General features: G+C 31.0%; 1 protein-coding gene across 1 annotated transcript in view; it reads right to left on the bottom strand.

The window, feature by feature from the left end:
• The window catches only part of LOC148299745 (uncharacterized), a 40,804-nt gene that overhangs the window by 10,977 nt on the left and 16,092 nt on the right, over positions 1-13,735 (bottom strand). Inside the window, exon 6 of the mRNA XM_088275746.1 lies at positions 799-935. Within this exon, the coding sequence (XP_088131872.1) occupies positions 799-935 (137 nt within the window). The remainder of the gene's footprint in view (positions 1-798; positions 936-13,735) is intronic.

Genomic DNA, 13,735 nt, shown 5'->3' with positions numbered 1-13,735 from the left:
ACCACTAAGGAGTTATTTTTACATATTTAACATCTCAACATGCATGAAAAAAGATGTGTGGAAGTCTGGGTATTTACAAGGCTTAAAACCTGTAAGTACCCAGAGAGGACAGGTCACAAGCCCAATATATACCCAGGCTTTTATATTATTCTTCGCGTTTGTTCAGATGTCAAAAAATGTAAAAATAAACATAATTTAAAGAGCTTTCATGCAGATATTAATTAATAAAAAATAAATTGTAAATGAAAATACTTGTTTTTTTACTTTTTCTTGGTATTATATTTATTTGTGACAACTAGTTTTGGAAGTTGCCATTTACGGGTTTGAATATAAACTTCAATAAAACAAACCCGTTGATAGAAGCATATGTCTTACAAAACTAGTCGTTAAAAATAAATATACTACTCAGAAAAAAAATAATGGTAAAAAGTGGTAAAAAATAAGTGTCATTATTTACGAATATATTGAACTTAAGACTTTGTTTTAAAATTAACATTTAACTTAACATTTATTTTTCAAGACTGATTAATACTTTTTTATTAGTATTATCAGTCTTGAAAAAAAAGCGGTTAGATTCGAAACCGGTAGACATTATAATTAAGTTATAATAACATTTTTATTCTTATTTTAAAATAAAGTTATATTTTAATTATAAAATGGAAAATCACAAAATTATTGCTACAAACATAAATGATATTTTTATTTAAAATTTAATTATATCTTACAACAAAGTGAAGGCCGAAACAGTAAAAAAGGGAAAATATATAAATAAAGCGTTGAAAACGATATACGGCTTACCGATTACGGTGAGGTATACTAAATATACTAGAGGGGGATGACTGGACACCTGACACTCGTACATCCCCTCATCCCTCTCGTTGGCGTAGCGGATCTGCAGGCGCCAGTCGTTAGGGGGTAGGTAGTCCAGAGAGTACCTGAAAATTATTTAACCCATAGTTAATTTCCATACTCATATTAAGGTATTTTTATTTATTTTCAAAACATATTACTTACATAAATCATATATATATATATATATATATATATATATATATATATATATATATATATATATATATATATATATATATATATATATATATATATAAAAATATATATATACAATATATATATATATATATATATATATATATATATATATATATATATATATATATATATATATATATATATATATATATATATATATATATATATATATATATATATATATATATATATATATATATATATATATATATATATATATATATATATATATATATATATATATATATATATATATATATATATATATATATATATATATATATATATATATATATATATATATATATATATATATATATATATATATATATATATGTATATATATACAATATATATGTATATTTATAAATATTTATATAAATAATCGCTCATCTATGCCGGAATAAACATTTTATATTGTTTGATCAAAATTATTGAACTGAATAGAATGAATGGGTGTGTGTGTGTGTGTGTGTGTGTGCGTGTGTGTGTGTGTTTGTGTGTGTGTGTGTGTATTTGGTGTATGGTAAATAACAATAAAAAATGATAAGGAAAATTATAATTTCATTTTAAGCTGGAGTTCTGTAAAGTTCATTGCAAAAAAAATAATGTAATTTACCAAAATGCTCAAATATAAAAAAAATATCCTAATGAATTTCGCACAATTTATTCATAAGTACTTACAACGGCAGGAGAAATGATTACTAAAACGTGTCAATAGAATATAAACCACAACGCTAGAATACTTTCTCAGAATTAAACATACATAAATGAAAGCTTATAAAATAATTTAAATACGTTATTTTTTGTTTCATTACATTAACATTTTAAAAATATTTACTGAGAAACCAAAAACATCTTTGGAAACCTTTTTTTCATTATTTATATAAAGAAACAGTCTTTACTAACAGTAAATTAAAGATTAATTCGGAATATCAAACCTTCAAAACGGAAATATGTTACAAAGAGAGGATATAAAAAATTTTCACTGTTTTTTTTAATGGCAAACCATTACCAACGTTGTAAAAGTGATAAATTATCCACACAACACAATATGTAGTGAACAGGAGAGCAATGAACGACAGGAGAGATGAACACATAAATGTAGCCGTGGCATAAAATCACAATCAGTAGTGTGATTACTTTTTATTTGATGCGAAACCGCAAATACTATAATAAATCACAGTGAATTTTATATCTCAGAAGCATGTTCACAAGGGATGGAAAATTGCACAAGGATATTGAGCGAAGAGTGAATGCAGGAAACATGATAAATGGCGCTTTGAACAGAGTGATTGGAAATGAAAATATGTCAACGGAAATCAAACTGGCGGTCCATAGTGAAGTGCTGGCACCGACACTGTTGTATGGAAGCCAAATATGGAACTGGCAAAGGAAGGATGAAAGCAAAGTGAACGACGATAAAATGCGCTCCCTCAGACGAATGTGTGGAAAATTATTGTGCGACAGAATTAAAAACGAAAACAAAAGAAATGAATGAAGGCTGAACTAGGGATAATTGAAAAGATTAAGAAGAGTTCTTTAAGGTGGTATGAACATGTGGAACTAATGGATGGTGAGAGAATGACTAAGAAAGTATATGTAGCGAATGCGAGCGGAAGAACAGAACGAGGACGGTCGAAAAAGACACGATCAGATCAATCGGAACCTAAAATATGGTGGTGTCAAAAGACAACGTAATTGGAGGGTATGTATGGCTAGATTTATGGATGTGAAGGAAGCGAGGAGTGTATGTCAGGACAGAAGAGTGGGCGTTACATCCTCCCCTACCTACCCCTGCGGAGAAACGGTGTGATGATAGTAGTAGTAGTAATCACTGTGATTTATCGTAGATTTTTCTAGAATTTTCACTCATGAATTACATGAAATTATAGTAACTTTTAACATAAAAGAGTTGATCCACTCACGAGTAGGCATAGGCTACAAAACATAAAATGTTGAAGCCTTACTAGGGTCACGAAGTCGTAGCTAGATTTCAGAGTCACTTGGACGTAAGGTAATAAAAAAAATCCCCTTAAGTAAGCAAACATTTTTTTAAAGTAATATTTATAGTAGTGTAGTCATATTTTCTTATTTTGTTTTTACTTTATTTTTATTTTTTATATTCACTCATTTGTTGATTTTAAATATGCTTCTTACCTTATGTTTTTCTCATTTATTTCTTTTAAATATGCTTCCTATGCCTATTTATTATACCTGTTTATTGTTTATATATTTTGCCATGTATTAGTATTAGTTTTGGTTATTTAAAAAAATCTTTTTTGTTACTTTATTACTTGTGTTCCAGTCTTGTTAATCTAAATCCCATGTCCCAAAATGAGAAATAGAAATTACTCATCGAGAATATTATATGTACAATATATATGACTTATGTATGTAATATGTTTTGAAAAAAATTAATAAATAAAATAAAAATAAATAAATAAATTTCCTAAATACGAGATGCTCAGTTTGGTTGTTTGATTGTTCAGTTTTCAGTGTGTTAGTGTCCCATATACGAATACCTTCACACTTGTACATACAACATTTAGGAAAACAAGCGCAGCACTCCGTTGATCCATTGTATTTCTAATCGCAGAGACAATTCGACATTTTACTGTCAATAAACGCGAGCGCTCGTTCGCGAGAGCAAATATTCCGAATTCATCGACAAATCTCTCCTCTCTCCGAGTCAAATAAAAATCGCTATAATTCCAGATACGTACATCCATGTCACAGTTTATTAGCTTTCGGAATACTAGTTATTACGTACTCCCCACTTACAAACCGGCAGTACATACGTCCTAGTGGGTCATAAGATAATATCACGAACGTGACACACTTCGCGATTATTGCCGAGTATAACGAAGAATATTAAACATTATTATTTTAATTTAGAATTCAATTTCGTAGCAAAGTTTGCAGAGAACAGAGTCTAGTTCAGGGATGGCGAATCTATGGCACGCGAAACGATTTTGCATGGTAAACGAATGAAGTGAAAAAATAATACAAAAAATAAAAAAAGTGGGCATTTCAACATTTTTTTCGTCGACTTATTCCTGTGAATCTTTATTTTCTTCAATGAACTCAAAATATTTTGAATATTGTTTAGTAGATAGTGTTTTAGTATTAATCAGTCTTGATAAAGAAGCGGTTAGCTTCGAAACCAGTAGACATTATAATTAAGTTATTATATAATATTTTTAGTGATTTTAAAACAAAGTTACATTTTAATTATAAAATGGAAAATCACAAAGTTTGTGTTTCAAATATAAATTATATATTTGGAGCACAAACTTTGTTTTTAATATAAATAAAAAGTGGACTTACAGACGAAAATACAACTGCTTGTATTCTATTAAAAGTTACCAGCTATGAACCCGATATAAAAAAAAATGGTATCTGGCATTCAACAACAAAAATTTCACTAATAATGAAGATTTAAGGGTTCTTCAATTTTTGGTAAGTCTATTTTGCCATTAATAAGTACTTAATTATTTTTTTCGATATTTTAATGCTATGTTCATTTTCAAAATCTGAAGTTACACGTACATTTGATTCATTTTTATTTCCATCTTCAACATTTTGAGTGTGTCCAAATACTTGTTCACAAATCTGGATTATAGAAGTTATTTTTCACCTTATTTTTTGACATCTCATCAAAGATGAGGACGAATATGGATTATAATCCAGGATTCGGACTTCACATACTAATAAAAGAGTTTCAGCTTAATAAAAAGTTTCTTTTCATCTCACCAATAGATGTCTCCAGTGAAGTTCTAGTGATTCAAGAACAACGTTTCGAAATTGGTTCATATATAGAACTTCTAAGAATTTGAGTAGTGTGGTTGTCAATAATGGGTAGAATTGGTGAATGTTACACGTGTGTAAAGTGATCACTTAAACCAGCCTATGACGGTCGTCAGCCCCATAAATGCCCAGACTTCCATATTCTTCTTCATCTTTGATGACATGTCAAAAAATAATAAATTTGATTGTAAAACAATGAGATAAGTAATTTTTATTTTTTTAAATAAATTTATACAACTTAATAGACACTTGAATTTTATACTGAAAAAATAGAGTTCTTTAAAAAAAAAATTAAACGGAATAACACGCAATGCGTCTATTTTAGATGCTTGTCTGCAGGTAGGATGGTAAGGATAGGGAAGGTAAATGTGAAAAATATATCACAAACACCCAGACCAATTAAAAAAATTAATTTTTCTCGAGTTTATTTTGCACTTGGTGGGAATCGAACCCGTGACGCCAGTTTCGCAGTCGAGCGTCTACCCAACTACGCCGCGAATCGGTGAATGTGACACGTGTGTAAAGTGATCACTTAAACCAGCCTATGACGGTCGTCATCTCATCTTTGATGAGATGTCAAAAAATAATACGTTTTATTAAATTGAGATAATTTTGGCACTCAAGCTCAAAAAGGTTTCCCATTTCAGGTCTAGCCGAAGAACAAATTCTGGAACATTTTTTGCCTTTGACCTTGATTATTCTTTGTGGTAAAGTAAAATAGTTTAGTTCGTAATAAGTACCTAGAATGGTCGCTTCTACAATTTTTATTAAGACTTCACAAAATGTAAAATGTCTATTAAATGAAAAAAGGATTTTTTTTACAAAGTTCTCACTTTTGACAGTTTATTTAAAATACAACGTTACGAAAGCTTAAAATGAAAGTACGCTAAACTTACTAATATAGCGAGTATTTTGTCTAGTATTTTTAATTCGAGAATTACACCAAGCAGAACTTAACTGAGAGTACACAATGGAGTCCTGGTTCCAAGCCTAATGTATGGAGTAAAGCATGGAGTTAGCAAAAGAAGGATGAGACTGAATGCAGTCGAAATGCGATATCTTAGGGTATTGACTGACCGAAACCATTTAGTTGTAACGTAACACGTTACGATGCGAGCATTCGTTTAGTCAGTACAGCGAGCCGAGCCGAGAGTGATGTTACGACATTACGTTACAACGAAATGCTCCAGTCAGTCACCACCCTTACCCGAATGTGCGGCAAAACGATGTATGATAGACGTTCGAAAGGTGGTATGTTGAAGAAGTAGTGTAAATCTGATGACGTGTCATAGGCTGGCTAAGCGATTACTATACACGTGTGTAACGTTCACCATTCTATCCATGACTAACAACCACATTACTCAATTTTTTGTTTTTCAACTCATACATATATCAGTAATCTCATGACGCCTTATGTTTGAGTCAGCTGCCATGTGGTTGGTTTGAAAAACAAAATACTTGGAAGAGAGACCCTTTTATTTAGATGTATGCAAGATACTAACCGGATTATTCTACATACTGGGAGACGCCTTAAAACTTGATTTTCAATTTTTATGCAGCTTAAAATTTGACCGGTTATTTTGTTCACACCATTTTTGGGCATGCCTAATCCTTGTTTGAAACCCAGATTTGTGAGCAATGATTTGGACACATTAAAAAATATCGTGAAAAACGATATTTTGTAATGTATTATAATATGGTAAAAAAATTATCCGCCTTCGTAGTGAATTGGTCAGCATTCTCGGCTACCGTTCTGGAGGTTCCGGGTTCGATTCCCGGGGAGGGAAGGGTCAAAATAATATAAGTGATTTTTTCACTCTAATATTTATTCAATATTACCCTGGACTGGATTTGAAGCGGTAGGCTGATCACCTTTTCTTCATGTGTCAACGATCAAGATAACACTGCAGTTATATGATGCAGTAACCTACGCACCATTGGGATGCGGATAAGGGTTTGAAGAATAATTTAGCAAAAGATGAGAGATACATTTTTTGTTAAACTTTTAAGATATTCACAGAATACGTTCACTGCGAACAAATGAGTTGGAATAAGAAGTATATTAAAGACTTATCTGAATAAAAATTAAATTATAATATATGTGGGAAGTAAATTTATCTTTTGTCTCTGAAATAACTTTAGACTTAAACGTTCGGCCATTAAAGATATGCGTAAAAGGATGATCCCAACTCAAATATGATTAAATCATCAGACATTTTGTATCTCGCATCGCTCTCTTTATTCCCGTTCCTTGTTTTCTTGCACCGTTTTCGACGTAACGTCCTCAAATTTCATGAATGATTTAACATAATTGGGAAACTTCTGCGCCTCGGGTTAGAACAATACGAGAAAAGTCATACAATTTTACACAAAAGAAAGAAAATAAGAAGAAATACGGAGACTCTTCATCTTCTGACTCCGGCAAAAAACAAATTCTCAAACATAAACGTTTTTACGCTCAGAAACTTGCGACAAATGTTTTCTCTAATGAAAAACTGTAATTATCATTCGTAAATTCAAACAAATTGTAGTTTAAAATGAAAATTAACATCACTATTTTTTATTCATTTATTTAAACTTTATGTACAGAAAAGAAATATATGAGCAAATCGGCAGGCTTATTGCTTAAACTAAATATTTTCAAACCAACCAAAAACAGCCACACTTGGCTTGAACATTTAAAAAACATAAATTACAAATTGACATTTAAAAAAACATAAATTACAAAAGATGATAAAAAGGGAGTTTAGAGAAAAAGGAGAGGGAAAAACTAAGGGAGGAGGTTTGATGGACAGTTAGGATTCTAACGATATATAGTAATGTCTAGGACGTTTAAGAAAGTAATTTTTTTTATTTATTAAAATATATTTTTTGATAAGAGTAGCATTTATTATTTATCTTGTCTTTATCTCCAACGATTATAGATAATCAAGTGGATTTTTTTTTCTCTAACAAAAAAAATGTGAGACGAGCGAATTATCTCTCTCTCTATATATGGATACAGTCCGAAAAATGTTTATGGGGTCCCCAAGGTTTTATATATACAACAAAATAAGCAGATATATTCCTATATTTGTCACGAATTTTTAAAAATATCCATCTAAGTGGTTTTGGAATAATAATTCCGTCATCAGGTCAAATGTAGATTAAAATGAAATTTTTACGCTCTCACATTTATACAAAAATAAAATTCGGAAGGAGAGAGAAAATATTATTTTAATCTATAAAAAAGTACTTATATCATACCGTAACAATTTAATTTTAATGTACGTTTGAACCGATGATGGAATGATTATTCCAAAACCAGATGTGACGAAGTAGTATTTTTTAAAGTGGTATTACACAAAGTAAACGACGAATGATAAGGAGAGTGTTAAATTACCGTACCACAAAGTTAACAAATGCTTTTAACATACATAATATTTTCTGGAATACATGAATTAATGCTGAAATCGATATTACTTTTGGGTGATTATATTATATCTACTCGATAGGGGATTCTATTTTTTCACGCTTTAGAGACAAAAATGAGACGCGATGTGAGAACATAAAAAGTACCATTAATTTTTTTCAAGAGACCATTTACGAAAGTAGAATATAAACTGCTGTATTCCACTTTCAGGGCGTATAGGATTTTTCACGACTCGCTGTTTGGGATTCTAGTTCATGTAAAGCTGATAATCTGTAAATAATCCCAATGGGAGAAAAATGCCGATCTTTAGTGTAACGTGAAGATAATGGCGAAACGTGACGGAGTTGGCGATGAATAATAAATGTAGGAATTAAACGGAACGACTGTCTTTGGTTTATCTGCCCGACTACGCCACTGAAGAGAGTGCTTATCTTCATCTAGTCCGACATTCTACACTAGTGGTTCAATGTAGAATGTCGGACTAGATGAGGTTACCTTTCCGGGAGTACAAAAATTGATGTCAGCCTTTTTCTGGGGAGTGGGTTCTTTTAACATGAAAAAAAATCTTCATTAAATTTATGTATTATGAAGATAAAAATTATGTTAAAATATTTATATAAAAAAACACCTATTCGAAATATTTTTCAATTATGACTAAATTACACACAAATATTCACAAATGTCATTGCTATACAAGTTACATCATACTAATTGACAGGCGGACTTCGACGTTCATTAACGTCGATACTCCTTTAAGGAAAATTCGCACTGACGTTCATTTACGTCCGTACTCCCGGACAGGTTAACCGGTGTTCCGCGAAAACTGGAGCTCTTCGAGCTTGTTGCAAGTGTTCCGCGAAATTACGAAAGCCAAAATGTGTTAATGTGTCGGGATGTGGTCCCGTGGTGAGTGTCGCGGACTCTTGAGTCAGAGTTTCACGGTTCGAACCCACTCTGCCACAATCTGATACCTATTTCTAAGAATGAGCCGCAAAGGCTCATTGTTAGAAATGAATATGTTTAATTCTAGTACATATTTAACCTCGGCTCGTTACGCATGTTTGTGCTGAAACCTTTAGTGCATGTTGGTCTTCGGGTCATAAGTCTTCGGGTCTTTGGGTCGGGGATAAGGGTTAGAAGAAGATGAAGAGAAGGAAGAAGAAGTACTAGTTGTTCACAAATGTGACATTTTTTTTTTCATATTTCAACATAAATAAAGAAGAATGTGGAATTCTCAGTGTTTACAGGGCTTATAACTTGTCGTACGCTGGTTAAGTGATCACTTTACACACATGTAACATTCTCCATTCTTTTCATGATTGACAACCACACTACTCAAATTTTGGAAGTCATACATATATAGAACGCCTTTATTTTATTATAAAATTAAACCAGCCTATGACGGTCGTCAGCCCCGTAAATGCCCAGACTTCCATATTCTTCTTCGTGTTTGATGAAATGTCAAAAAATAATATCGTTCAATTACAATATAAAGTGCAAGTTCTACTTAAAAATATGTTTAATTTTTTTTAGTAGTGAAATGTGTATCAAACTTCGAAACATTTTCTGTCTTTTTCTTAGTCTTGTAGACAACCTAATGGGACTTCTCGCTACTTTCCGCGGTCTCTTTATAACACCCGTGGGATATGCTGATCTAATAGCTTTACATAAAAAATTCAAAGCTTTAAAAAAGTTTAGTTTTCTTTCATTTCAGGGATTAATTTCAACCGACCCAATTGAAGCCAACGAAGAAGTCACTTTACATTTCAGTCTGCACATAAATGCCAAAGCTATCGGATAGAGAAAGAAAGCTCTTTTGGGCAGCTTTGCTTGTTGATTGTCAACGAGCCATAACGTTAGTAAAAGATCCCCGAGGGTAGGTAACTTACTCCTTTTGGGTTTAAAAAAGGCCCTTTTTTGGTAATATTAACTTTCAAACGATACGGAACGACAACCGGATTCAAAATGCCAAAGTGGTTTTAAATAAACGTCTGAAATATATAAAAATTGTAAAATTGTTTAACTTAGATTTTTTTTCTCTTTTTTATGTGTTTGTGTGGTTAATACATATGTAGATAAAAAATTAAAGATCATTAAATGGATTTTTGTCTCTTTAAGCTAAATAAATATGTTTTTATTTAAATCTGTGTTTGGGAACAGGATGGATAATCTATTGTGGGCCAATCAGGAACATCTCAGCATTTGACTGTCATCACAGACCTTCCGTTCCACTAGAAGAGGGTTCGGCATTTTTAGTCCTAGTTTGGTTTATGTAACCAATGTCCTTCACCATTTTTATCAATGTAAAGTTAATATTATCTTAACTGCGTAGTTTCATTTGAGATTTACACCCACCTCTTACCTAACATATATCGCTCACTCCTTTCAACAACGTCATATATCAAAAATCGTCAATTTTCAATTGTGCATGTTTTCGGAAAAGCGCAAACTTCCCTGCAAAAGCGGCTTATTTTAACTTAATATATACCCGCTACAGGGTAGAAAATGCTGTTTTTGCATTTTGAAGAAAAGGTATTGTTTAATTATTTTTTTAAAAATACTTACCATTTTTCAAATGGAGAAAAAACTATCAGGGTTTACCCAAAAAGATCTGCTGCACAGTAAAAAGTTCAAAAAGTGGCTTGATATTTATTTTTAATTTAATACATTGTGTTATATTTTTTAACTTTAAAAACGATCTCCTAAAAAATCATGTTTCTTGACATATGACGTTGTTGAAAGGAGTGAATTATATATCTCCCTGGACTCAATTACGCAAAGGTTAAGATGATATTTGATTATAAACAGAATTACCTAATTTGTTTAATCACGTCAATACATCTGGGAACGGTTTAATCAAGCATTTGATATTGAGTTCAAGAGATACTTAATGATATGTTAGGTTGACTTCGCAGTTTAATTTGAAACCATAATTATGTTCGAGCCACTACAGGGTGGCGCAAAATTACCCTATCGGAGGATGTTATATTTTTTTTGCAAATGGCGTTGTACGTCAATCATATTTGATTTTTGTAAACAAGAATGCTGCAGAATACAAACAAACCAAGAGTGGTGCAAAATCAATCATCATATTTTGTTATTGAATATTTTTTTAAAAATTAAATTTAAAAAAAAATTGAATTGTGAGAATCTTTATTTGGATCTTTGTTATATTTTCTTTAAGTGGAAAAGATGATGTCCGTCATGTGATTTTTTAAAAAAGGGATAACCGGCAAAGCCTCTATTTTTAGAGGCTTGTCTGCAGGTAGGATAGTAAGGATAGGGAAGGTAAATGTAAAAAAAATCAAAACACTCAGACCAATTGAAAATAAATCTTTCTTGAATTTATTTTGAAAATGGCGAGAATCGAACCCGCGACACCAGTTTCGCAGACGAGCGTCTACCCAACTACGTCACTGCGCCTGTCGCCAGTGTTAATACACATTTGTATCCGTTTTATTAATCTGTTTGCATACTGCAGCTGTCTTGTTTACAAATATCAAATATGATTGACATACGACGCCGTTTGCAAAAAAATAAAACATCTTCCGAGAGGGTGATTCATTTTGCGCCAGTATGTAGTTTATTCTGGCATCTCTCCTAAAAAGTCTTCATATTTTCACCTTCCCTCACATTTCTACTTTGATCATTTTTATTACACAACTTTTATATTTCTTTTGCGATAATCCGCTGAAAGTAATAAGAAGTAATTAACAGAAACGTTGTAAATAAATGTAATACGATTATGTCAAATTAAATACCACCCGGTCGTTGATATTTTTTTCATAGTTAATACAAAAACGGTGTTTTAGGAAAAAAATCAATTATGTTAATTGTTACCTGGGTCAAAGAAAATAAAGTTACTATATTGTTTTATGTATTGCTTTATTATATGTTTTCTATGTTTTATATGAAATTTCTTTTAATTTAAATGTATTTTTTTTGGAAAATTGACCCTTTTACTCCCCTTCCCCACGCACACACTCCCAATCTTATTTTTATTTATCTCTTAATGTTTTTAATAGTTATTATAACATAAATGTGGAATTGTTTAATTTGGCTTTATTTTTGTTAATGTAATGTAAGGTTTATTGATTGTTAATGTAACTTTTTTTTATTATATACTTTTTTAAATGTAAAGCTGTACATTTCTCGAACAAATAAAATATATAAATAAAAATATGATTGGTTTTGGCCGTATAAAGATAAATATTTCATATTAAGTACGCTTTTAATTTTCAAAACCTAAATTAAAAGCGTCATCCTCGATCCATGAAAAGGCCTCTAAAATTATTTCCTTGTGGAATCTTCAAATATAATTCTTACTTTTATGAGCAAAAACGAACTGAAAATTATAATTTAAGGGTTATTTAAAATATAATAACCTGACAAGAGAGGAATTAAGGGAAGGATATCGCAATTATTACATTCTTTGACGGTAAGTATTCCAATTAGTTCTCCAATTAGTACGATTGTGAGAAATGGAATCCAATTGACGATAAGCAGGTATGTGATTAAGGATTTATCGGATATTGAATGACTAAAATTAACTATCAAATTGCGAACAGAAATGTGTACCGTCTAAATGAGCGTTTCATATTTTTTTTCACTTCACGACACATAAGGAAATATAATTTGTTCTGCAGCACACTTAATAAAAATGCCTTTAAAAAGGAAATGTACATACTTTACTTATTTGAATAACCGAAATTGTAAAAAAAAAACACCTTTTTTTTACGACTCGAGTAATATTTATTTTATTTTAACAACTAGTTTCAGAAGCTGCAGATGCTTTCATATTCGGGTCTAAATATACGCTAAAGCATACATAAAAATAAGTGTTTCTTGAATGTTTTTCGCAGAGGCTTTGTAGCACATTTTATAAACTTCATAAAATAAAATAACTTCGTTTTAACCACTTTTTATTGGTACACTTTTTCCAACCGGTTTCAACAAGAACCTTGTCATCATCAGGGTTTACGTACTAAATTCTAAAACATTGAAATACTCATAGTTAGGTTGTAGATAATTACCCTTCCCTTACGATACCAAAAACATCCACGTACTCCATACACCATATAAAAATGTTATTAAAAAAATAAGACTAAAAAACGTGAACAAACTCCTAAATGTTGCTTTTATTGAGCATTGCGCAGCGAATGCGTCCACTCCGGACGACAACATTGTGAGCTAAAAATGGAATTGTCAAAAATAAAATAAATACAACTCAAGTGGACAAACACTTGTTTTTTACCACTTGAGTTGTATTTATTTTATTTTAATGACTAGTTTCAGAGCTGCAGATGCTTTCATCTTCGCGTCTAAATATACGCTAAAGCATAAATAAAAATATTGTTTTTCTTTTACAATTTCATCATGTCTTACTATAAAGTGAATGCTGCACAATAAATTAAATAAATATCATCATAGTGTTAGTTTTTTTAATAAATATATTTATTTTAA

This window comes from Brachycentrus maculatus, unplaced genomic scaffold, assembly GCF_059751285.1.
Source record: "Brachycentrus maculatus isolate JH-2025_06_01 unplaced genomic scaffold, ASM5975128v1 h1tg000974l, whole genome shotgun sequence".
NCBI classification, from domain to species: domain Eukaryota; kingdom Metazoa; phylum Arthropoda; class Insecta; order Trichoptera; family Brachycentridae; genus Brachycentrus; species Brachycentrus maculatus.
The sequence above is the reverse complement of the archived record's forward strand: the minus strand, read 5'-3'. Positions and strand labels throughout refer to the sequence as shown.